This window comes from Mus musculus, chromosome 12 (genome assembly GCF_000001635.26).
Source record: "Mus musculus strain C57BL/6J chromosome 12, GRCm38.p6 C57BL/6J".
NCBI lineage: Eukaryota > Metazoa > Chordata > Mammalia > Rodentia > Muridae > Mus > Mus musculus.
Genome location: NC_000078.6, coordinates 37,978,052 through 38,005,703, shown reverse-complemented (window position 1 = coordinate 38,005,703; position 27,652 = coordinate 37,978,052). Strand labels below are relative to the sequence as shown.

Sequence of the window (27,652 nt, the reverse complement as noted above, 5' to 3'; positions counted from 1 at the left end):
GAATTATATCTTGGGTATTCTGAGACTTTGGGCTAATATCCACTTATCAGGGAATGCATATAAATATGTGTTTTGTTTTTGTTTTTGTTTTTTGTTTTTTGGTGTGTGTGTGTGTGTGTGTGTGTGTGTGTTTGTGTGTGTGTGTGGTTGGGTTGCCTCATTCAGGATGATATTTTCTGGTTTGATCCATTTGCTTAAGAATTTCATGTAGTCATTGTTTTTAATAGCTGAGTAGTACTCCATTGTAAAAATGTATCACATTTTCTGAATCCATTCCTCTGTTGAAGGACATTTGGGTCATTTCCAGCTTTTTTCTATTATAAATAAGGCTTCGATGAACATAGGAGAACCGATGTTGTTATATGTTGGAGCATCTTTTGGGTATATACCCAGGAGTGGTGTAGCTGAGTCCTCAGGTAGTACTATGCCCAAATTTCTGAGGAACTGCCAGACTGATTTTCAGAGTGGTGGTAAAGATCATTTCCCAATTTGTTGGTTGCCTTTTTGTCCTATTGACAGTGTCATTTGCCTTACAAAAGCTTTGTAATTTTATGAGGTCCCACTTGTTAATTGTTGATCTGACAGCATAAGCCATTGGTGTTCTGTTCAGGAAAATTTCCCTTGTGCCCATGTATTCAAGGCCCTTCCCCACTTTCTTTTCTATTGTTTTCAGTTTATTATTTCTGGTTTTATGTGGAGGTACTTGATCCACTTGAGCATTATACAAGGAGATAAGATTGAATCCATTTGCGTTCATGTCATTTCCCTAACTTCTTTCTCAGCCTGTTTATCCTTTGAGTAGACAAAGGCTACTGATCTGTTTGAGTTAATTTTACATCCAGGCACTTTGCAGAAATTACCCGGTTTAAAAGTTATCTGGTGGAATTTTGGGGTCACTTAAGTACTCTATCATATCATCTACAAATAGTGATATTTTGACTTCTTCCTTTCCAATTTTTATCCCCTTGATCTCCTTTTCTTGTCTGATTGCTCTGGCTAGGACTTTGAATACTATATAGAATGGGCAGGGAGAGAGTGGGTAGCATTGTCTAGTCCCTGATTTCAGTGGGATTGCTTAAAGTTGCTGTCCAATTATTTTAATGTTGGCTACTGGCTACTGGTTACTATATAATGCTCTTATGATTAGGGGTATAAGCCTTGAATTCCTGATGTTTCCAAAACATTTTACCATGAAGGAGTGTTGATTTTTTTTTTCAAATGGTTCTCAGCATCTAAAGAGATGATCATGTGTTTTTTTTTTCCCTTTGAGGTTTGTTTATATAGTGGATTATGTTGATGCATTTTCATATATTGAACCACCCCTGCATTCCTGGGATGAAGCCTATTTGATCATGGAGAATGATGCTTTTAATGTGTTTATAGTTTGGTTTGCAAGAATTTTATTGAGTATATTTGCGTTGATATTCATAAGGGAAATTGCTCTGAAGTTCTTTGTTGGATCTTTGTGTGGTTTAGGTATAAGTATAACTGTGGCTTCATAGAACGAATTGGGTAGTCTTCCTTCTGTTTCTATTTTGTGGAATAGTTTGAAGATAATTGGTATTATGTCTTCTTTGAAGGTCTGATAGAATTCTGCACTCAACTCATCTTGTCCCGGGCTTTTATTGGTTGGGAGACTTTTAATGAATGCTTCTATTTCTTTAGGGGTTATGAGACTGTTTAGATGGGTTATCTGATTCTGATTTAACTTTGGTACCTCTTATCTGTCTAGAAAATTGTCTTTTTCATACAGATTTTTCAGTTTTCTTGAGTATAAGCTTTTGTAGTAGGGTCTCACGATTTTTTTTTGAATTTCCTCAGTTTCTGTTGTTATGTCTCCCTTTACATATCTGATTTTGTTGATTTGGATATTGTCTCTATGCCCTCTGGTTAGTATTGCTAAGGGTTTATCTATCATTTTGATTTTCTCAAAGAGCCAGCTCCTGGTCATGTTGATTTTTTTTTCTTTTTCTTTCTTTTTTTTTTCTTTTTTCTTTCTTTCTTTTTTTTTTTTTTTTTTTTTTTTTTTTTTTTTTTTTTTTTTTTTTTTTTTTTTTTTTTTGGTATAGTTCTTTTTGTTTCTACTTGATTAATTTCAGTCCTGAGTTTGATTATTTTCTGTTTCTACTCATCTTGGGTATAATTGCTTCCTTTAGTTCTTGATCTTTCAGCTGTGCCATCAAGCTGCTAGTGTATGCTCTCTCCAGTTTCTTTTTGGAGGCACTCAGAGCTATGAGTTTGCCTCTTAGCACTGCTTTCATTGTGTCCCATAAGTTAGGGTATGTTGTGCCTTCCTTTTCAATAAATTCTTAAACATCTTTAATTTCTTTATTTTTTTTCCTTGACGAAGTTGTCACTGAGTAGAGCATTGTTGTGCTTTCATGTGTATGTGGGTTTTCTGTTGTTTTTGTTGTTATTAAAGACCAGCCTTAGTCCATGGTGATCTGATAATATACAAAGGATTATTTCTCTCTTCTTGTATCTGTTGAGGCCTGTTTTGTGACCAAATATGTGGTCACATTTGGAGAAGGCAACATGAGTCGCTTAGAAGAAGACATATTCTTTTCTTTTAGGATGAAATGCCCTTTCTTTACATATCGTGAAACCTTATAGAGTTATGTAGGAGAATGACATAGTTGGATTTAACGTTTCTAATAAATTGTCTAGCATCTTGGAATCTGGTGTGTTTCAAGAGAGTACATGGGATACAGAGGACAGTCATGAAAGAGGGTACCCTTATCATCACTGTGAGATGGTGATAAGTGGTTTTTCAGAGAAAATTGTATAATTCAGAGAAACTGAGATTTTGGGAGTTAACGTCTCCACAGTGTGAAAAGGGAGACTTATAAATTGTCAGTTTTGAGGAATAACCTTTCTTCTTAAAAATGGAAAGATAACAGTGAAAATTCAAAAGATGATATTAATATAACTTGAGATGTGCTTTAAATGTTATTTTGTGTTCATACTGCAGAAAAGGAATAAACAATTCAATTTTTAAGTAGTTAAATATGAAAATCCAATGAGCCATTAAATTGAGCTGTCAACTAGACAGCTGGACAGTTAGGTCATCAATTGAGAGAAGATTGACTTCGGAAACTAAATTTTGGAGACATTGCCACATATATGCATGCTATTTAAAACCTTGGAACAGATGATCAGTCAGGAAATGAATGTGAAGTTTTCTATAGATTATAATCTAGGAAGGAGTCTTGAGTTCGTAGGGAGAAACTTAAGAGGAAATTGGAGAATATCCTATTCTAGATGTAGGAGGAAAAAATAAAATCAAGAGCCTAAAAGAAAGAAAGTAGAGAGTTGCCAGTGAGAAGTTTTGTCATGTATGTCAAATAATTTGAACCTTGCATATAAAATCGCTCCGGAGAATAGACTATTAAAACTGTAGGCTTCTTGGTTTTAGGAGTTATTATCTACAGAAGCCAGAAATATAAATGGATGAGTAACATGTCAATTTTCCATTAACCAAACAATTCTCAAGTTAATAATGCCTATAGAATGATGATGAGGAGAAATAAGGAGACCAGGGGCTAGAAGCCAATAAAACCTTTCAGAACAATCAATAAAGCACATGGTCCTCTATGTCCATAGGAGCCTTATTCATAATAGCAAAAAGCTGCACACAACCCAGAGGTCCTTCTACAGAGGAATTCATACAGAAAATGTGGTACATTTACACAATGAGGTACTACTCAGCTATTAAAAAACAACGACTTTATGAAATTATTAGGCAAGTGGATGGAACTAGAAATTATCATCCTGAGTGAGGTAACCCAATCACAAAATAAAACACATGGTACATACTCCCTGATAAGTGGATATTAGCCCAGAATCTCAGAACACCCTAGGACACCTATAAAAGCACAACAGTAGGCTCTCAAATGTTAGGTGCATGCTAATGTACCTGATAATTAGCCTCACTAGCACAAAAACAGAAATAAACACTTTCCACTTAATGAACACCTGACTCCAGAAACAGTTCTTTACCTCAGAAATCAGAGATGTCTCCAAAGAAAATAGTCAAAATATAAACTACCATGAGATGTATAATTCATTTCAACTTAATTCACTAAAGATTTTAAAACAATTCACATACTCTTATAGAATATATTTTAGATGTAATAATAAATTTATGTCATAGTATCCTGTTTTACTCAGTTATAAGAACCAATATATCTTTTCACATTGAGTAAAATTAAGAAAGTGGTAAAAAACAATAATTAAGGAAAAAGAAATTTCAATACAAATGAAATTAATTTGGGCAGAAGGCAAAATGAGTAAGTTAATAAATAAACTATTGAAATCCATAAATAAGGAATAACACACAATTTAATTGATTCTCTTAATCCATTTTCTAATTTTCTCAGTTACTACTCTTTATTCATAAAGCCACCAGGTTGAAAACTTTTCTCTCAGTTAAAAAAAAAAGTCTAATCCCTAAGGCATTCTAAATACTTTATTTTCACATTTTTAACAATTTCTGTAAAAATAAGAGATTTACTTATGCCCACTTTATAGTGTCAGATTTTAAATTGCTAAATATTTTTAAAGTCCATGATTTCTTTCTTCACCAACACAAATGGGAATAGAAGTTCAGGTTTCAATATCCCTGAACAGCTTTTGTCACAATAAAGTGGTAATTACTTTAAGAAAAACTGAATTAAATAAAACAACCTAAAAGCAAGAAAGGCTGAGGGTATTAACCCTTATAATCCTAAACAAACCAAAAAAAAAAAAAAAAAGATTTATATGGCTTTTTCAAAGTAAGTTACTCTTACTCACATGCCTCTGGTAATATAACCTGCATCACCAGTGTTTTTTTTTTTTTGTTTTTGTTTTTTTGTTTTGTTTTGTTTTGTTTTGTTTTGTTTCTTTTAGACCCATAATATTTTTCTTTTCTTCTTAAATCAATGCTAATTAATAAAAATGTTTCCATGCTTTTGAATACTATTTTGTTTCACCAGTTTAGATTACTTCTTTCTCCAAACTTTGTCTCTCTCTGTCTCGTACTGTCCCTGTCTTTCTCCTTCCTCACCCCTGCCTCTCTCTTCTTTCTTTCAATATGATATTCAAAGGTCAATATAAGGGGTGTATCTTAGTCATTCTTCTGGTTCCTACACTAACTACCCTAAAATGTTATTTTAATTAAAGGGGAAAGGATAGTTTAGGTTTACAGTTCTAAGGTAGAGTCCATAAAGGAAGGCATAATGGGGTGTTGGAAGCTTGGCGGGAGCTGGTCATTTCACAGCCATGGTGAAGGAGTAGGCAGAGATGAGGAATCAGTGCCGGCCACGCTTGCCTCCCTTTTCCCATTTTATATATTCCAGGATTTCCTAAAAGGGAATGGTCCCAGGCATATGAAATTAATTAGTATAACCCAGATAATCTTTCACTGGGATTGTCCAGAGATTTGCTGAGTCATATTCTAAATTTGGACAAGTTGACAACTAACACTAACCATCATATGGGACTCATGAAAGCACAGGAGAAGGAGAGAACAAAATTGAGAACAAGAGAAAATGTTAGGTTAAACATGTCTATTTTGTGTAATAAAATAAGCAAAATAGCTTTGTATTTCTATTTCTCTTTAGAATTCAGAAAACTATTTTGTATTATGAAAAAAGCTACAGTTAGAACCATATTCAAGAACTTCAGGTTTGCTTTACTATTCTCAACATAGAGAAACATTTTATATACTGTTTGATATAAAACAGCAACTATCAGATATTAGAATACTAATTATTTTTATTTACATTTACTTCCTCAAAACTGACTGGTCTTTACTTTTTAAAATAATGTTATATTTGTAATATAGTATTCTAATAGTAATAATAATAATTACTAGTCTTATAGGTTTGCTATTAATAAGTTGATATAGTTATGACACAGCTATTTAGAGTATATAACACACACATATATATATATATATATATATATATATATATATATATTCATAATAGCTTTTTGTAAATATTGTTTTTATATTGTATTTATACCTTAGATATGCTTAAATTAAAAATATCAGTCATCATATAAACACTTTATATGACTGACTTTTCTTAAAAATGAACGACTTGACTGTCAGACAGAGACAATTAAATAGATTTTGCTCACAGAGAATGACTCCATAGGTAATAGTGACCTGGACTAGATAGGATAGTAAAATAATAGTCTTGTTACCTTTAATATCATAGGACTCATGTGGTATGTGGATAAGATGCTATAGATAACTACAGAAAGAAAAGAAGGAAAACAGAGAAATGTTATGTCTTACCCTTTGGTTTTTTGAATAATTTGATCAGTAATTCACAATATTACTCTGTGTGTGTGTGAGAGAGAGAGAGAGAGAGAGAGGGGAGAGAGAGAGAGAGAGAGAGAGAGAGAGAAAGAGAGAGAGAGAGAGAGAGAGAGAGAGAGAGAGAGAGAGACTACTTAGCTTCCATTTAGTACATTCCAATATTAACCAGCAGGAAGACAGTGGAGACAGCATTGCTTGGGATTTCTGACCTGTGCAAAGGCCACACCTAAAGCAGGCACATTAGAGATTCTCAACTCCTTAAGGGGCTCAGCATTGTTAATTGCAACACAGGTCTTTATTCTAACCATGTTTTCACTTTGTATCATTTCCCTTACAGGTGAACAAAATTGGCATGGTCTAGGGGTTTGGGCATTTGATATACCTAGCAGTCACTTCCCTTGCATTAAGATTCCAAATCTCAGCCCAGAAGTCCAGTTTTTGTCTTAATGGTATCCCATAGGCTTTAAACACTTCACAGATTCACAAAGGAAATGATGCCATAGTTCCTAAAGTATGTGTTTATGTTCCAGCAATGGAATGCAGAGGTCATGGATAATTTGACAATAAGAAACGATTTCTGAATATAGACCAACCAATCTTTCAAAAATGAAACATACAATGAGATCAAGGTGCTTCTGGCAATATGTATACATGCGGGTCCTGCAAAGCTACAGCAAATTTGATTCTTAATACACAGCAAGCACATTTTGTACTGTGAATGTTGTCATACCATGCAATGCCAAGCAATGCTGCTAAACTACATAGGCTCAGATTTAATACCAGAGTGTAGGTTACACTTTACAATGTTTTTTATTCTATATACAAAGTTCTCTACTCTTGCAAAAGTGTGATAAGTTAATTACAAACAATTTTATATTAATTTTCATACTTTAAATGTTCAGCACATGTTAATCAGATTAGTACCTATATATATATTTGCGCTATTATAGGATTTTTAATTTTAAAATTGCTATTTGAGTTGCTGATGAGTTTCAAAAGGAGAAACAGCAATATGAACTAACCAGTAACCCTAGAGCTCCCTGGGACTAAACCACCAATCAAAGAAAACACATGGTGGGACTCATGGCTCTAGCTGCATATGTAGCAGAGGATGGCCTAGTCAGTCATCAGTGGGAGGAGAGGCCTTTGGTCCTATGATAGTTCTATGCCCCTGTAAGGGGAATGCCAGGGCCAGGAAGCAGGACTGGGTGGGTTGGGGAGCAGGGGGAGGGGGAGAGGGGTTCGGAGGGGAAACTAGGAAAGGGGATAACATTTGAAATGTAAATAAAGAAAATATCTAATAAAAAATAAAGATGAAAAAAGATTTGGCTCAGGATCAGGAAAGAATTTTCAACAATTTTTCAGTTCATCTTAAAAGTAATTCTGCCAGAGTTTACTCTGTATACAAAGTGCCATTCTTAATGTTGCATATTATAATACAGATTATCTTGAAAATACATTAAAATATTATTCATACTTATGCATCAAATATTCCACCCAGATTTCATTCTTAATGTAAAAATTTTCATTATTTGAACTAGAAATCACTTTTTTCAGCTTTAATGAATGATAAAATTATATGGATATTAAGAATTGTATTAAAATAGATTTCTTCATGGTCTATTAGCAGTATGTTTTCTTTGTATACCTATTTTATATAGCTATATATACACAAAAATGTAAAACTTTGCTGTGACTTTATAAACATTGACCATATATTTACAAATATATATATATATATATATATATATATATATATATATATATATATATACATAAATGCATGAAATAACAACTAATGAAAATGAGGTCATGCATTTGAGAGAGACAATGAAAACTTTCATTGGAAAGTTTGTAGGGGGGAGGGAAGGAAGAAAGGTAATCATATAATAATTTTAAAAATTAAAAAATATATATTATGAGTGGAAAGAGATCAGGACACCTCCTTCACTCCCCTCAGAGCACACTGTGACCCTGCCTTCTGCTTCAGGAGGCCTTTAAACAGTCCCATCTCCACAGCAGGCACCAGGTCCCAGTAGCTTCACATTGCCTGTGCTGTCTTCAGTTTGTGAGTTCAACCCAGACGGAATCTTCCTGTTCACTGCCTTCTGGTATTGTATCATTAAGGCCTTCAAAACTTTCTCCAAATGGCCTTCTATGCTTGTTTGTGAACTTAATCACGAGTAGAGTAATCTAAAGTAGCGTACCTAAAGAGCAGACAAGTGAAAGGTGCTGGACATTAAGGTCTCTAGGGAGTATCAGAGCTATAATATCTCCCTTACAGCAGTAGCTAGAAGCAGTTCACATGCTCCAGAGAACAACTAGAACAGGGCCTATGAAAAGCCAAAACTATTGATGATGGGAGACTACCAGGGGCTTAGTGTAAGAACTGCAGATCCTAGCCATAGAGGAGTTCAATTGAGCCACTAGGCATTAAGATCTATGACCTGACATCTAAACCTAGATGAACCTAATTTCAGCTGCTGGATGCTGAATCACTAGCATTCAAAGCCCAGAGCAGTACTCTGTGTAAATTTGAAGATTCCTATGTTTGGAAGTAATAGCCTTCAGGGCTCAGAGCCATAGCGTCACTCTTGAAAACAGAAAAAAAAATCTTTCAGCCTGAGCATCAGTAATGCTACAGTCAGACTTACTTGTCTAATTCTATAGCTCAGTTCTCATGCCCCATGGAAAAGAAGTCTATGAGCCTGAGGCATAATTCAAGAGCCCCTGTCACTATTTCTGATTTCCAGCCAAGTTAAAGAATGTGCCACACTTTGTGCCAAATTCATGCATTCCATGGAAAGCTACAGAAAGCTTTACTGCGGTGTTTACACCAGTGATAAGACATAGCTGCCGAGCTTTGGGAGACGAAAACCAACAGCACGGTACTCTAGAAATGGACTCACAAAAAGAAACTAAACTTTACATGTTGGAAATAATCGACATTATGTGTGTTTCTCTGAGTGGATTTTTAATATTTTTTCTATAAAAATTTGGGCAATGCGCTTGCTACAAATATTGTGCATGATATTTATTATCAAATGTATATAAGCAAAGAGGTCTCTACGCAGAGAACTGATGTAGTTGAAATCCTTGCTGATCTTCTCTGTGCACACTGATAAGTGGCACATATTGTACCGCATTTTATCAGGCGTAAACATCACAAAATACTTATGATACAATTAAGAAAGTTCTAGGAAAGAGCGATTTTAATAGCCATACTTACACATCAGAAATATAGATTCTGTAACATGCGCAGGACACAGGGAGAAAGGAGGATAACTGAGGTCTGTGCTACTACTAGAAATCAAATATTCAACATGGTACAAAATGTCAGGATAAGTTCTTGACCACTGGGAAAGAGAACATAAAGCATAAAGGATGTTGTCATACTTGAAAGATATAGTTAAGAACACTGGAGAGTAAGGTGAAAGAAAAGAGAGCCACTTGAGTCTCAAGAAAAAGCCATCTGTAACAACACATAGTCTATTTCCTGTCAAACTTCATTTCTTTAATGTACCTGAACATTGTGTGGCTTTGATTAAAATAAAAAAAGAATAAAGAGTCTATGGGAAACTAAGAACATAATAAAGTTATTTTAAGAGGTAAGGGTCAGATGTCAAATGAAAAGGTATGGCTTACTTATGGTTGAGATTATCATGGCTATTTTGAACAGTTGGAATGTGGTCTTCTAGCCTTTATAGGGGTAGTATCATGGTTAAGCTAATTGGCTTTCCATAAAAAAGACACGTATCTTACACATAGGTAAGCAGGCTGTAAGTACTATCCTTATGCCACACAGTTCTGACAGAGGAGGTCACGCAGTCGCCAACCAGCCCTGTGGCCCACCTTAAGTGGAAGCCTCTACAATCTACATTTATGTGGCAGATGGTAGTGGAGAAATAGAAATGCAACAGTTTGAGCACTATGAAGAGAGACGGAACTGGAAATGCAGGGATGGAGGGTAATAGCCTGTTTTGAATAGCCAGCCCCTACACCTGAGGCCGTGGTGACGTTTTAACTCTTGCTGCCACTGAAAGCCATGTCTAGGTCTGTGGCTATGCCTGCCACAAGTGTCCCTGTCATTATCCTTGGTGTGTATTACCATTAGCAATTACAGAAATCAGTGGTCTGAGCAGCCACCAATAACCACATTGAAGTCCAGAATCTGAACAGAACTGGACCAGCCCCTTCATGGCTGGAGTGCTCTGGAAAGCTATCCCTACCTCTCAGCAGCCACAACAGCACTCAGGAGAGCCAGCCCTGCATCTTGCCTGGACAGGACAACAGAGCTGGCCTTGGTGGTGGGGCACACATGAGACAGCCACTATGGTAGATAGAATAGGAGTACTGCTCCCACCATTCCTGGGCCAGGAGGTTGTCCAAATCCAAGATGCATCTCTTCCTGAGGGGTCACGAGAGCAGGAGAGCTGGCCCTGCCCCACACCAGCTATAGCAATTGGTAAAGTGGGTCCTGCCCCTCTCTTGGGCAACATTAATATGTTGGTCCAAGTGGCAGGGTGCATGTAAGCTAGCCCCAATCCCTGAGCACCAGAGAGCAGAGTCAGTCACTCATCTCCCATGGTGTGGTGATGGGGAAGAATTGATAATACCCCATCTCCTGCCCCTTTCCATCTCCATCATTCAGGAAAGTTGTTCTGGATCATGGAAGCATAACTATCCCGAAACTCAGTGGCTACAGCACTCAGGAGAGTGGGCCCTGCATCTTCCCTGGGCATCACAGTGGGGTTGACCCTGATGGAAGGGGCACACATGAGCTAGCCCCAAGGACATGAGAGCAGGTAGCTGACCCTGCCTCCTAAAACTGGCAGCATTGGGTGTGCTAGCTGAAACAGTACTGGAGAGTAATCTCACATAGGGAGAACCAGTAGGCTGACCACTCAGCAGGCCTGGATCCAGGACCTTGAGATGGCCCACTCTAAAATCTGTATTATCTATGAACTATGGGGATGTGTGAAAGAATCAGTCCCGAGTATCCAAAACTGTAGGATCTCCTTGACACAGGGCCATGCCAGGATGACCAAGAGGAATCTCAGTGAGTATTCAATACTGATGGTGTCATTGAATCCAGAGAGACCTTAAACCAAACCAACGAGTCATTGAAATGAACATTTGCAAGTAAAGACGTGAGAGAGGGGGGTACACTGTTGGACACACTGTGATACATTACAGATTCCATGATGAGAGTTTTTTTTTTATATACTTTTATTTTGTTTGGTTTTGGTCTGTTTGTGTGGTTTTCTTATTTAGGGAGTGGGAGGGGTTGCAAGGTTTTAGGGTGGATAAGAGGGACAGGGAAAGGAGTAGGACTGGGGTGCATGATGTGAAACTCATAAAGAATCAATAAAAAGTTTAAAAAGTTATATATTAAACAAACAAAAAAGAAAGAAGAGAAGGGAAGGAGGAGGAGGAGAGGAGAGGAGAGGAGAGGAGAGGAAATTGAGCAGTTTCTGGCCCAAGAGGCCCCTAGTTATTTAATGTTTTTTGCTTTGTCTTTATTTAGATTTTGCAACTGAAATTAGTGAAGGAAATTTGAGGAAATGGTAAACTTTCCTGTGACTTCTGAAGAGAATGCACACACACACACACACACACACACACACACACACACATCAAAATCAGCCAATCTGATCTTGATAGTAGTTAATTTCAACAGTCACATTAAATCATATCTCATCAATGATTAGAATGAGTCCTAGGTTCTATGAAAACTGTAGAGTCTTTTTTCATCTTAGACTTCTTTCTAGAATTTTGTATAACTACAGCAGAGCTGTGAAATCAATTTCTAAAGACTGAATTTCAAAATGATTAATTTTTTAAAAAGTAGAAGTCCTAGATGCTTAGCAGCCATTTATAAACATTGGGGTGGCTTTCCCCATTATTGCAAAGCTGTGACAACTAAACTGGAAAGCTTCTGGAAGCCATTCACCCTCTGGCAGCTTCAGGAGACAATCTGTCAAAGGCACTGTAACATAGATACTGAGAGAAAGCGCAGTAGCATTTGGGATTTAGTCCCTTGCATAGTATTCAACACATTTGGTGAAGAGGCAAGCCTGGCTAGATAGGGGCCATCCATTGCCTTCTCCCCAAATCCTAATTTTCTTTGTTTAATAACAAATCATTGACAAATAAAGTCATTATATTATAAGAATATCGTGTTTGTGTGTGTTTGTATATGTGACAGAGAGAGAGGGGAGAGAGAGAGAGAGAGAGAGAGAGAGAGAGAGAGAGAGAGAGAGAGAGAGAGAGAGAGAAGGTAGGACCCCAAAAAGAGGAGAGAGGAAATCTTTTCTTTAGGTATATGGGTTTAAGCTTTCATTTTTCATGAGTATGATCCAAAAACATTCAACAAGTTGATTCTGCTTCCTGTTCCTGAAATGAATACAGAAAGTTGGTGAGCTTCCTACATTGAAAATGTGGGGTGCAGTTTGGATGTACCACAATCCTGGGAGTAGGGGAAAGAGAATGGGTCAGACCAGAAATGAGGCAGACAAACAAGCAATCAATGAATGCTTTAATTTGCAAGGCAGCCTGAGAGGCAAATAAGCATGTGCATCACCTCTGGACACTGTGGTGTTAATGGTTGCTTTTAGCTCCTGTGTTGAAAGACACCCGTGGGCTTGCTTCATATTCTGTGGATATCGCAAGCAGAGCCACCAGCTAACTGCCTGCATTCCAGTCTAGCATTTTGAGTATCTTGTATACCATATATTTTATAAATATTTTGAGCTGAGATGAGGCATTTTTATTGTCCACTGTAAAAGATGCAAAGCTCCTTAACTCCGAGTTTTCTTCCCACAACTTGATTTTCTTCCTGCCTAGAGGTGACCTGGCCCTTTTCTTATGGGAACTGAGTAAGGATCCTTTCCATACATGAGATTCATGCAGCTTACCCTGACATGATTAAGGAGGCTGTTTTCCTCTGACCCGGGGGCATTGCATCTTCTAGCAGCCATGAATCTTCAGCAGGCTAACGTATTACATCATCAATAGAGCAAAATTACAGATCCTTAAAACTTGGCAGTATTCATCCACATAAAATCTAGTTTGGGAGAATGAAAAACTGGGTCTTCAGATACCTGGGGAAGGTTTTAAAGCAGCTGTGGGATTTGAAGATAAACTGTGTAAAAGAGGTTAAATGAGAGCTGTTTTGTGCAGGAGTCCATATCTCAGAGTCTCAAAGAAGCAAAGTACATTATTCAGCAAATAATAAAAATAGAACTATGTACTTGCAGGAAGCAGAGATACTGAACTCCAGGGAAAGGAAATATAGTTGAACAATATAGTGAACTTAGAACACTCTTATAGTAACAATAGAAGTGGTAATTAACTTACTCTGGTAGCTTGCTGTTTACAAGGCAATTCCATACACAATATTTTATTTGTGTGTTACGAAACTCTTTTGAAATAGTCTTCTTTATTTCCTTAATTACACAGCAGAGGAGATTAAAGTTTAAGAAGGTTATATAACTTGTCAAAACCCCAAACTACTGTTTGGAAAATAAACAGTATGGATAGGCCTAGGGAAATTAAATCAAAACCAAGATGAAAATATCATTTGGCCATAGGTTTACAATATGTTGTTACAAACTATTCTCTTTAAAGAAAAAATCATTCACTCCAGTTTTGCTCTCTGTAAACCCTTATTTTTCTTTCATGGGAAACAGTAAAATCGATGATGTACTTACCTTACACATTTTAGCTATGGTAGACTCTTTTTGATTTCATTCTACAATGGGCTCATGTGTCTTCTCCCACGGGTTCTCCTCCAACCACTCCATTGCCCCTAGTGCACTAAAGCTAATACGTGAGAACCCCAACCCACCTGGAAATGCCAAATGTTATCAAATCTGTACGTGTTGTGGTATCCTAATTTATACCTTATAATTTGTGTTGCTATTTTTGTTTGTTTGCTTCTGTGTATTTGGGACAGGTCATATTATATAGCTCTGACTGGTCTAGGCCATGTTAGCTCTATACTTGCAGTGGTCCTTCTGTTTTAGTCTTTTCAGTGTCACAATTGATATTAGAGGGTCCAGCACATTTTGGGTGGTACCATTTCTAGGCTGATAGTCCTGGGTTCTGTAATACAGCAGGTTGAGCAATCCATGATCAACAAGTCACTAAACAGCATCCCTCTATGGCCTCTGTATCAGATACATCTTACAGGTTCCTGACCTGTTGAGTTCTTGTCCTGACTTCTTTGATAATGAAGAGAGATGTGGACGTGTAAGCCAAACAAATCTTTTTCTCCCCATGTCTCTTTGGTCATGATATTTCATCATTGCAAGAGAAACCCTAAGACACTAATCTTCTAGTTCTATCACTCACAGTGGTTCCTACTGTTTTCTCCCCTTCCTTCTCTCTAAAACAGTGGACTTCCCTAGGCCACCTCTTATATGTCTTTAATTTGATAACCACTCACTATGCAATGGCACACTGCTCTACATCCCTGAGTCTGAATTTTTCTTTAGCTTCAAATGTGTACATCAAAGTATTTAATTTGTATTTCAGTATGAATCCTTATGGAATCATATAGTTCAAATGTCCAAAAAAAAAAAAAAACTTGACTTTGTTATATACTCCATCCCATTGTCAAATGAATCACACTGAGTTAGGTGTGCAAAGCAAAGTACAGCATCCCTCTTCCTTAGATCTCAAATTCAATCTGAAAGTACATTGGTTCATTTTCCTCCAAATTCTCTCTCTCATATCTGCTCTTCTCACTGTTCCAATGATTATCATGTAAAACTGCATATCCAACATTCCCTCTTTCATTCATATACATATATATATAGATATAGATATAATCTTTCAGCTTAAATTTTAAAATTTAATATTATTTTACCACTCCCAAATTAGTACTTCTAGAGTCTTTAAATGATGATAAACATTTTACCAAATGATAGATGTTTACTAAAAAGTACTTGTAGAGTCCCTTTGTGATTATAGCTAAATTCTTCACAGTTTCTCTTAGGACTTATGTGCATAGCTATGTACACAGAGGCATACTAGACAAAGGTAAACTTATATACCAATAAATACGTCAGGTTCTGTCCAGAGAAACAACATTCTTTCATGCCTCTGTATCTGCTCGGCTAACTCCATGTATTCTCTGCTTTTGTGATTCCTATGCAATATTGTCACTTACAGTTAAAACCCCCTTGCCTTTTAGCTTCTACCCAGATAAGACAGAGAAAAAAATGCTGTTTAAGAGCTTTAAATATATAGTGTTCAAATGATTGCTTTAATGTCATTTAGCATAACATTTCTCTTTCTGCATAGACTTTAGACTTTTCAAATAAAAATATCAACTCGTATTGTAAGATAGAAATATGAGGCCTGAAAAGAAAATACCATAAATGCATGGTGCATACAGTAATTGATGAAGAAAAAAAATTAAGTTCCTCTACATATATTTGCACTCTCTCCCTTGTTTTACTCCATGAGATAATGATTAAAGTGGAGAATAAAGCAATCTTTAATGCACATAGCAATGTTTAAAGTACAACTGAAATGAGGATCAAGGGTATCCTCAAAACATAAGCCTTCAGAATATTTTTATTGTAATTGGTTGCACTGTCACAACTAACAAAATAGTTTATTATTTCAAGATGGAGATGGAGATTATTACTCATATTTTATGTATAAAGATATGGAAATATGAAGAAATTTACTTATATAATTATAGTAAAAAGTAAGCTGTTTTTCACCCCTTGTCTAAATTAAACAGTAGGGTGTATTTTATTCCTGTGATATTGATGACAGTAATCTTTTTCCCACAAAGTTTTTATGTCCTTGTCCACAGGAAACACGAATGACTATCTCTTTCACACGCTGGAAGACCAATGTAGTTGTCTGAGTAACATGGGCAAAATATGCTTAGTTCTGTCCCTGCCAGTAATACAGTTTCAGAGGGAGCAACCACTTTATAAGCTTTTTTTTTTCTTATGCCAATTTCCAAAGATGGTAACTACTTTCACAGGTATTATTCTTGAGTACAAAACTGAGACAAACTTCATCTTTAGATCATAGATATAGATAGATATAGATATGGATATGATAGATAGATAGATAGATAGATAGATAGATAGATAGATAGATAGATAGATAGATAGACGTGGTTATCCAACACTGTAACAAAAAATATCCATAACAGAATTAAAAGGAAAACAATACCCATTATATTCTCTTTTATACCTTGTGTTCATTTCCTGCATTCAATGTAAATAAATATAGGGCATAAGATATATTTGATACTGGAAGTCAAAAATTTAACATGAAGTTATTTCATATGCCATTTCTATTGTATAGAAAGAAATTCATGAAGCTGTATAGGACATAGATCTGTGTTAATATTGATGTGTGATAATTTTAATGTAGGTTTTATTGTAATAAAATTTATTTGAAATATTTTTAAATGTACAAATGTAATAGAGAGGACAAAGGCACTGTTTTGTCAGACTACTGAGATACTATGAAAATTTTAATCAAAGAAGATATTGGCTCCCTTTGACCAATATTCAACAGAAGCCATCCTTCCATATTACTCTACTGAACTAAAAATATAAACAACTCAGATTTTTGTCAATCTGAAAATGTTGAAAAAATTAATGCTAAAATTTCTTCAATATTACATGTCTATGGGGTCTAAAATAATGGGAAAATATATTCATCACCTCCTTTTAGTACTGCAAGATTTAATCATAAAAGAAAGAAGGAGACAGATACATTGAAGACAAGCAAACAAGCAGGAAATTGAGTTTGAAGCACTTAGCAAACAGCCAAGAGAGCCAGGATGGGACAAAAGAGATTATGCTGCCAACATACATTCCAGAAATACAGTCTGGGTCAGGGCCAGGAGCTGGCACATCCATCCATGTGAATCAGAAGAAATAAGGTCAGAAATGAGAGATGCATCTAAAATAGGTCCTCAGATGCAAATTGCAGGCCAATAGTGAGAGTGAAGTCAAAACATTGTAGGTAAGCCAAGAAAGTATAGCCAGAAGGTTTCAGTCAAAGAAGAAAAAAAGGTTAAGTGAAATGAACAAACCTCAGTCACCAGTTCCATGATGCTAATCCTTACAAAGCACCTGGCATGACTCTGCACATTGAATCCCCAGAATTTGTGTGTTCCTGGGAAAGTGAGCCACACACCAAGACACTAGGACTCAAAGACAGCTTTCTATGACACCAAATTATGTGTCCTCAGACAGTATGCTAGCTAGCACTGTGCCATTTATCCTTTCGTCTTACACAAAGAGAGTAATTACCAGTAAGTGTCTTGTCCTCCCAAAATAGAGCTAATCTAGTACAAGGCTAGAGACAGAAGTAAAAGCAAATCTCAGCATGATAAATTAGAAAGAGAGCTCGCATGTGATCTAATTTGTTTAACAATGAATTAAACACACACACACACACACATACACATTACCAGGTTTCTTTTCTTTTTTTCTTTTCTCATCTTGTACAAACAAATCACAAAGCATATCTGAAAGACAGGTTGGGTTTTCATGCTAGAAAATGGGTTTTGATAGATGAAGAATAAATCTCTTAAAATGAGAAACAGACATCTTTATTTCAATGTTTTATGGATTTCTTCTTCTTGTTAATTTCCTTTCATGTCATATATATATATGTGGAAATATTTATGTATTTCCTCTCATTTTCAACTTTCTTTATTTTCTTCCTGTAGATCCCCCTTTTTTTTTCTCCTGTTTTGTTTTTTCTCCTGTTTGTTGTGTAGTTTGGAGGATTGAACAAAGGGCTTTAAATATGCTTAGCAAGCATTCTACCAGCAAGGTTTACTCCTAGCCCTCCATGTGTATAATAAAACAATAAGAAGGAAGAGTTGGTGAAGAGAATAGAGGAGCGAGAGTAGAGACTGAAGCCTCCAACTTCATTAGATAGAGCAGCTCTGAGATTCATGAATGACCCATCCCAGTGCACTGGTCTGGGAGACCTCTGTGTATGTTGGCATAAGAAGGAATCATTTGGACCTCATCCTTTCTCCCATCATCTCACAGGCCTCTCCACCATTCTCGAGTTCTTTGTACTGAATTGAAGGCTTCCCTTTGGTTTTCATGACTTACCCTTAAGAAGACCTTTTTTATGTTCCCACTGGGAAAAACATTCCTGCTCCCTCTTTGGTTTACCCTCTGTCCTGCACATACTTCATTATATCAAGAGTTTTCATAAAAAGACTCTCTGGTTCCACCAAATATTCCAGTCAGAAGGAATCAGCTAGAAGAGATATGCTGTCCCAGCTCACGGAGAAAAAGACTGAATGGTCTGCTGTGAGGAAAGGATGGGACAAATGGAAACTAGCATTTTTACCTAATTTTAATAAATATGTTTTCAGAATATACTCTGTACAGTGCCCCCACCTACCTCTTGTTCAGGAAATCAAAAGTGAGATGGTCAAATGTAAAGTGTTCACCTGAAAAAAAAATCCACATCCTGCCTTCAGGAAGTGAAGAACTAGATCATCTTTCTCAAAGAGAAGATGGCACTCAGAAGAGGAAAACCCACCCAACTTGGGAGGTGGGGACACAAGGAGGGCCCTATCTCACTCTAACACCTTCTGTCTCACAAAACACTTCATGTCCCCCAAAACACTCAGAATGGTGATTTGGGGTGTTTCCTCAGGACTGGACTTCAATTAATGTTTCTCCCTAGTGATTTGACATCCAATTCTGAAGACATTGGGGACATCACCTTAGTTAGTGTCTGCACCTTTTTTTCATTGTCCTTCATGTAAAAGGAAAAGAACAAACAGTAAAATATGGCTGTGGCTAGTGCATTCTAGATTGGTCTATTTTGGGCAACATTATTTATAAGCTATTTTTGACATGTTATTTTTCATAAGGAAACATAAACAAACTACTACTGTTTTGGCCTTTTTATTATCATTTACCCTGCCAAGGGTCAAGGAGCAAACAGAAAAATTTATTCCGCAGAGAAGATATTTTACTTTCCACTCAAAATTATTGTAGATATGATGAGCTAATGGTTATAAATTGTTTATAGTATGGCAGTAGAAATAAATTCTTTATAATGATGATTGTTTTATTAAGCCCTAGAGTAAAGAAAATATTTAGAGATTAAAGTCTCTTTTCTTGTCATTGAAAGAGATGAAATCCTTATATTTATGCTACATTCTGTGATGTTTAGTATTGTCAGCATGAGTATATTGAAAATAGGGTTTGTGACTCTACTGAGTAGACTAAGATTCAGGACAGAATAAAGGAAGAAACGGTGAGAGACCACTATGTAGGTAATACCCGTCTATTCATCTATTATCTATCTATCTATGATCTATCTTTCTGTCTGTCTGCCTATCTATCTATCTATCTATCTATCTATCTATCTATCTATCTATCTATATCTATATCTATATATCTATATATCTATTTAACTATCATCTATCTATATCTATCTATCTATCTATCTATCTATCTATCAATCTATCTATCTCTTTTTCTTTTTCTCTTTCTCCCACCACCTTCCTGGCTGGCATGGTGTTACACTGAAACTAAGCCAAAATAAATATTTTCTTCATTAGCATGTTTGCTCAAACATTTTGTGAGAACAAGAAAATTCTTGTACAATTTCCAAGATTTCTACCACTAGCCAGTAAGTAAAGCAGGCACCTGCAGGGGCAGATTCCTGAGACAATGGACCTTGGAAGTGTCCTTTCATTTGTTGTCAGTTAAAACTTTATGTTACTAGCTGACCATGTCCAGAAGCCTTCCTGTTTATCACTTTAATCTCCATGATCTTAAATTGGGCATGCTCAGGAATGAATCGAGTTGTACACATAGACCCTTTGAATAAAAACTTCATGTTCCCTCTGTTTGAGGAAGTTATTGCTTAGGAAATGACTCACAAGCTGTCCTTGGCTACTTTAGGTAATGAATCTTTTCCCACTGTTTAATGTCTTTCCTGTGCTTATGTTGCTTTGTGCCTATGAAGATATGAACCCATCTCATTTAGTTGCAATATCACTACAAAGATCAAGATAAGACAGGGAGCTAATACTATCAAATATTAGTTTTAGGGCTGGGCATACACTTTAGTAGAACATTTTCCTGCTATACCACAATCCTTATGTTCTATCTCCAGTGTATCTTAAATTGTTCATGGCTGCATAGATCTATAATACTATCACTCTGGGGGTGGGGGCCAGAAGATCAGAAATTCAGGACTATTCTTGGCCATATCAGGAATATGAGGGCAGCCTGGGATGCATGAGATCTTGTCTCAAAATAATAATAATAATGGTTTGCTTATAAAGCTGAAGGCTTTTCACACTGAATCAGAATGCCTCTCTCTCAAGTGGAAGAAATTATACCCTGAATATGAGCATTAGGCACCTCAGTATGCAATTCACCATAATTTTGCAAGTATCTATATTCCCAGCTGCTAGAAATGGTATGAAATTTATGAATGTTTGGAAATGTTCCTCCCATAACACAGTAACTTTCAAAAATATTTCACATGCACTACAACACACTTTACACACTGCAAGCACAAGGCTAATCCCAAGTGACAGCATGCAGGCAGACAACGAACCATTTGAAAATATGATGTCTCATGTACTCAGAAGTCATTCCTACTCATGACAAATCTTAGAGTCTCTTAACCCTTTACTGTTCCCTGAAACCACAGCTGGAAGCACAAACCCACCAATAATGAGATAAGCTCAATTCTCCACACAGCAGGAGTGAGAACTTTCTATCTTGTAAAGACAGTTCGGATGACTTTATATAAAGTGTGGAGGCAGAAATTAGACTCCCTTTTCACATCTCAATGAAAATGCTTCCTATGGAGTGATTTAGTCTGCAACCCAAAACAGGAGCCTTGTCACAGCATGCTGCAGGCCGCCACAGCAGGCTTCACTTTAGCTATCCTCAGCATGTGAAGTAACAACACAGAAATAAAGCAGAAATATTAGTGGAAGCTTCTGCATTGTGAATATGCTCTAGTCTGGTATCAGGAAAAAGGACACTGACTCTCCATGCTCCCAAATGTGACACTCTTTTACTTGATTATTAACAATAAGTTCCCATGACCAGCACAACATATTTTCTCCCTCTCTCCCTCTCTCCATCTCCTCTCTCCCTCTCTCCATCTCCTCTCTCTCTCTCTCTCTCTCTCTCTCTCTCTCTCTCTCTGTCTCTCTCTCTCTCCTCTCTCTCATAATATAGCAATTGCAAATAGCGTTAGCAGTAGCAGCAGCTTTACAGACATTCTTTTTATTTCTCTAATATAGTTTATATAACGTGATCCTGGTAATAGTGAATAATTCTATTATTTCTATCATTTTATTGGAGCCAACTGTCGGGCTGAACTCAGGGAACCAGGTCGGGGAGAGCAGAAGGACTGGAGGAGTGGAGAGGAATTGGAAGAACAACATAGGCTGCCCTGACCACCCAGCTCTCTTAGAGACTATACCACCAACCAAGGAGTGTACATAAAGTGATCTTTGGCTCCAGATACATATGTAGCAGAGGAAGACTTTGCCTGACAGCAACAGAAGAGGAGGCCCTTGGTCCCAGGGAGGTTTGATGCCCCAGAGTAGGTGGATGCTGGAGCAATGGAGAGTGTGGGTGGGTGGGTGGGTGGGTGGGAGAGCACTTCCATACAGGCCAAAGGGAGTGGGGAGGGCAGATGTGGGATGGGGGGATAGCAGAGGGGAAGTGAGATATCATGGGATAGGGGGTTGAAAGAGGGGATAACCAGGAAGTGGGATATCACTTGAGATGTAAACAAATGGAATGAATAATATAAATAAAGGAAAAATTGAAACAAAAGAATTTACAGAGATGTTATAAAAGTTCCTCAGTATCAGATGTCGGATTGGGAATTCAGCGCACACCTTCAGGTATGCCGACTATACTACAGGGGGTGCTATCCCAGTTTCACACTATTCATCTCTTGTTCACTTTGAAAACAGCCAAGAGGTCTTGATAGGCATTGGAGTTAAGTGTCTATTGTAGTAATATGGGGAGAATTTATAATCAGGTAAGAAACAAGGAGATGATGTTTGTTGTATTCTCTAGGTATAAATTTGATTTAATTTTGCTTTGGGGGGTTTAATGAGATCATTCATTCTTCTCCACAGCCATACTCTACTACCCCATAGCACACAAAACATTATTTATTACTTGACATGCATGTTAAAAAAATTAACAATAGTTTAAGAACATATTAAAGACTACTCATTATGGCATTTAAAATAACAATTTGTTGAGGAAAGATTAAAAAACTAGATATTAAGAAATCTGTTTCAATATGGTACTTCCCTGATGGGCTATGGAAGAATGTCAATTTCTAATGTTGTATTATAAGATAAAGACTGTGATCTTTAAATGTCTAATAAGCTGATGGTATGTACTGATGTTGAGCAAAGTGTGCTACTTCTAATCATCACATCCGGAATATATTTTCAGTTACTCTTATTAATGAGAATTTATTACACAAGATTGCACTCTAATCACTTTTCCTCTTAATTAGCTGGGAAACTCCTGATAGAGTAATTAACATTTCTTTTGTTGTCTTAATGATATGAGAAAGGACAGAAAACTTGATGATCTTGAAATCTCAACTAGTTTTTATAGAGTTCAGAATTAATCATCAATTTGTCATCTCATAAAATTATAATAAATAAACCCTTACTGCACATATATTGAACCTTATGTTGAAATACTGTACTATGCAGTGAACTATCTTGGTTTATCATTTGAAGAGCTAATTAAACACCTGGTCTTAAATTCCTGGGATCTTCTCTTTCATTGGAATTTATGATTGAGATTAGGCACAACTGTGGAAGCGCAATGTGCCCACAATTCTTTCTCTTAGTCTTTTTGGAATGGATATGTTCACAAGCAAGGAAAAGAAAACAGCAACCAAAATAAAAAACCAATAATAATAACCTTACGTTTTTTTTTTTTTAGTTTACTCTTTTATTTCTTTTACCAGCAATGTTTACCAGGCTTAGTTTTATATTCCATATGCTAGGTTTTTTTAATCTGATACTTGATTTAATCGAACTTTTCATCTCTATCTGTATCTCTATCTCTATCTATCTATATCTATATCTATATCATATCTATATCATCTATATCCATATCTATCTATCTATCTGTCTGTCTGTCTGTCTGTCTGTCTATCTATCTGTCTATCTATCTATCTATATGCTAAAAGGCAATCTTAAAATGACCTATTTGTGAATACAAAGAGCATGCCTGCATCTGTTCCCAAGACAAACAGGGTCTGTGATCTATTCTTATAATGAATCATACATTATTTAACAAATACATAAAAAATAGACTATATCTTCCATATGAATACTCACACTCAGCATATTTCTGAAGTTGGGAAAATTCTGAGGGGCTGAGATGGGCCCATTTTTCCTGGTTTGTCATGGTGTAGGTGATGAGGTCCTTACACAGTGGATGAAGACTTTCTTTTCCAGGTCTTGGTCAAAGCTTTAAATTTAAAAGATTTTACAAGTTGTGTTTCATGATGAAATAGCTCTGGCTTCCAGAATACACACTCTTTCCAAATGAAATTGCTGTTGATCTTTGTAGTTTCAATAATTTGTTAAAACACTGTGAATAGAAAACATGAAGATCAAAAGATTAGTATTAATTCACAAAGAAAAATGGTAAGGATTAAAGGATAAGGGTAAAATGGTAAGCATTGTATCTCCTAAACAATACATTATGGGTTTATCTAAATCTGCATACTTTTCAATCTTTAATTACTTCTTCCTTCTTTAATGACATCCCATGTTCTTTCTCTAATACCAAGTCACATAAAATCGATGTAATAGAGAATACAAAATGTGCAGAACATTTTGTTTAATCAAAGTATGTTGATCAAAGTCCATTTATATGTGTTTAGTTTTAAAAGTCCATATTTCAAGGATAGACAAGAACATCGTTTTTAAATATCTAAGCAATAACACACACACACACACACACACACACACACACACAGACACACACACACACACACACAGAGACAAATAACTTGCTAAAAGCTAGATTTCTAATGGTGTTGCATGCAAGTCAATTAGGAGGGTTCTATAAAATTGCTACATAGTAATTAAATTGAAAATACTTTCAGTTTTATAACCTTAATTTTTTTTCAATAAATGTGCCAAATCAAGTATTTCCAAATGCCTGAAAGACTTCCTTAATGAGAGTACATGACTCTAGTGTGAATCACGTTTTAAAATAAATCCCCAAGTTGTCACTGGCTTAGATTCACTGGCAAATTTATAAAGAAAAAAAAAGTGAGCTCCATCTGGTTTCAGTGTTTTATCAGAGACTATAATCAATTGCTTAGTACTCAACCAGGCTGGCATTGGAATTGTTATAGAAATTAAAGTTGGTGAAAAATTACTTTGTCTCTAAAACTGCATATTAGAAAATGTATGACAATTGCCAGGCGTGGTGGTGCACCCCTTTAATCCCAGCACTCCGGAGGCAGAGGCAGGAAGATTTCTGAGTTCCAGGCCAGCCTGGTCTACAAAGTGAGTTCCAGGAAAGCCAGGGCTAGACAGACAAACCCTGTCTTGAAAAACCAAAAAACCAACCAACCAAACAAACAAACAAACAAAAAAACAACAAAAAAAGGAAATATATGACAAGAAAATATTTTTTATTAATTGATGAATGAAACTCATATGAATACAAATGCCCAAGCTATTTGAGATCAGTCAGGAGATATTAATGGATATATCTGTATCTCCATCAGTTCCCGCCTGCTGATTACATTATTAACACCAATTTCACCCTGATTCTGCTACTCTCCTGCTCCATGCACTCACATAAGGTGACTTACTCTGTCCTCTCTACCCAAAGGGGAGATAGATGATTCAGTTCCATTTGTCTCTTTAAGTGCTTCACAATGGGCTCCTTTTCAGGCTTTTAGATACTGAGTTCAGTAGTTGAAGGACAGGGTAAAAATGACTACAACTAAATCATTCCAGAAACACTTGGACACTTGTTCTCATCTGAGCCTGACTCACCTGTGTTCTTGTTGCTTCCATAAGTTAATGATGTCCCTTTATTAAATAATAAAATGTAAAAGACATACCAATGCTATCATACATCTGTACAGTTAATATACATTAATCTTTTTCTTAAAACAAATCACAGATAAAGTGGACAGATCACTATAATCACTGGATCTCGTGATGATAATTTACTAAAGCTTGGTGAATCCCTGAGTGTTACTCAATGAAGACATAGCAAAGAGCCAAAGACAGAGAAGATGGAAATAGTGCTGATGTTTAAAATATATCGGCTGTTGAAGAGAGTATACAGCATGCATCATCTGTATTATTCCACACAGTCTTCCCATTTTAGTTCTGGGAGACAGGCATTGACTCTAATAAGCTCTTTGACCTTGGATCTAGTGAGAAAACTGACACAGGGTATCTGGCATCCTGGAACATCATACAGTCTCTATCTCAAATCTCAGTCCATTCAGTCTCTACTAGCACCCTTGGTAGCAGAACTGCAGAGAGTGCACCTCCGTTTAAATGATTATTTTACCAGGCTTCCAGAAGAAAGAGTTGTCCAATTAAATGTAAGAAGGTAAGATTGAAGCATGCAATAATGGTTTGCTAGAATAAAAACCAGGTAAGTGTGCTTTTAAACCTTCTTATCGTTTTCCCTACCTGGTGACATGCTGGGTACAGGTAGAAGAGCTTCTTGTACTGTGGACATAAATGTTAGAAAGCAAGCTGTGGGCTTAGTAGAGCTCAGTAAATTAGTCTGTGAAAGGATGATAACCAATAGCAGAACAAATTCAAGCCTTCTCCTACTTTATGGGTAAAGTTTTATCAGAGCTAAGACATGTTCAATAGAGAAACTAGCAGGAGGCCTTTATTTTCCTTTAAAAATTGTTATGTTTAGTATCTAAAACACTGCAACAAACAATGAAGGACTGACCCAACATTGATGAAAAGCTCATTAATCTTACATAATAGAAAAATAGAAAAAAGAATGTGTTATATCATTGTCTTCATATAATTCCCTTTAAAATTGTGCCTAGCTGGATTTTCAGGCTTTCTCCTTTGCTTACCAAATTCCCCTGTTTTCCCTAGATGGTCAGGAACTAAAATGCTTTCAGAGGTCAGTCTGAAACTTTTCCAGAATTATGACTAACCAGTTATGATGAGTAATTAACATATAAAGCCTAATCCAACTCAAGTAGTCCTTAGTTCTTTTGTGAGGAGACACATATTAAGTAAACTAAGTTAAAAATTTGGTAGTAAATCATTTTATTCAAATAAATAGAGAATAGTGTTGTATGTTGATGGGCAATTTCAGAACCTGTGACCAACCATAGCCATACTGTGCAGATGGTACAAGCAACTCAGCTCACTGAAACTTTAGTTTCTTCATTTTAATTAGTGACGTGCAGGCAGGAAAATAGCATTTGCTTAAAATCTTTAACTAGGTGAACATTGGGCCTATGAAAAAAAAAGAAATCTAGCCTGTATAATTATCAGATCCAGAGACACAGCTATGCTTCAAGCCACAGAAGGTGTTGAAAATAACAGCAGCACTTTCTCACAGTCTCTGCCTCCTACAAATGGTTAGAAAGAAAGAACGTGACAGTATTCAATTGGGGATCCCCATGGTGTGTTCACAGATCTCCTGTTCCCCTGCAGAAGGTTTTCTTTAGGCACATGAAAGGAGTGCCAGGAGGGAACCACTGTGCTGGCTTTAGGAAAGCAGTCTAATTCTGGCTTTCTCATCTAGTCAACAGATGTGCCATTTTGCTTAGTTAGTGGCAGGAAATAATTACATTGGAGGATTTGAAAAAAACTATTTGGCCCATTGTACCTAAGCTAAAAACATTCTCCATATTACAGGAAGGACTAAATGTCCTTGTGAGAAAAAAAAATCAAGTAATATCCAGATAAAAAAATCTGCAGATTGTCAGCCACAGAAAAGGGTATTTTTTTTTAAAATAGTGACATGAAGTCAGCATGTCTTAACTCCAGTCGCTGAATAAAAAATAGTGAATATTAACACATACTGGAGAATTTAAGAAAAACATGCTTAGAAATTCAAAGTGTTACGATGACAGAAAATATTGCCAGAACCTCAAGAACCACAAATGCTTTGTTTGAAGAGCAGGGGCAAAAGGAAAGGAAATAATAGGAATGAGTAATGGTGCAGGAGCAGGTAATCCTGTAGGTTGCTCGGTGAAATTATAATCAGGTCAAATAGGGTGCCAATTCTATAATTTGTAAGTCTTTATTCATTTAACTAGATATGACACTTGAAC

General features: G+C 36.3%; 1 protein-coding gene across 8 annotated transcripts in view; it reads right to left on the bottom strand.

Annotated features, from left to right (window-relative positions):
• Dgkb (diacylglycerol kinase, beta) overlaps window positions 1–27,652 on the bottom strand; it is a 754,071-nt gene that overhangs the window by 628,536 nt on the left and 97,883 nt on the right. For all 8 annotated transcript variants that reach the window (XM_006515068.3, XM_017315019.2, NM_001361688.1 and 5 more), the window contains exon 2: window positions 23,694–23,949. In XM_006515068.3, the coding sequence (XP_006515131.1) occupies window positions 23,694–23,763 (70 nt within the window). In that variant the 5' untranslated portion in view covers window positions 23,764–23,949. The remainder of the gene's footprint in view (window positions 1–23,693; window positions 23,950–27,652) is intronic.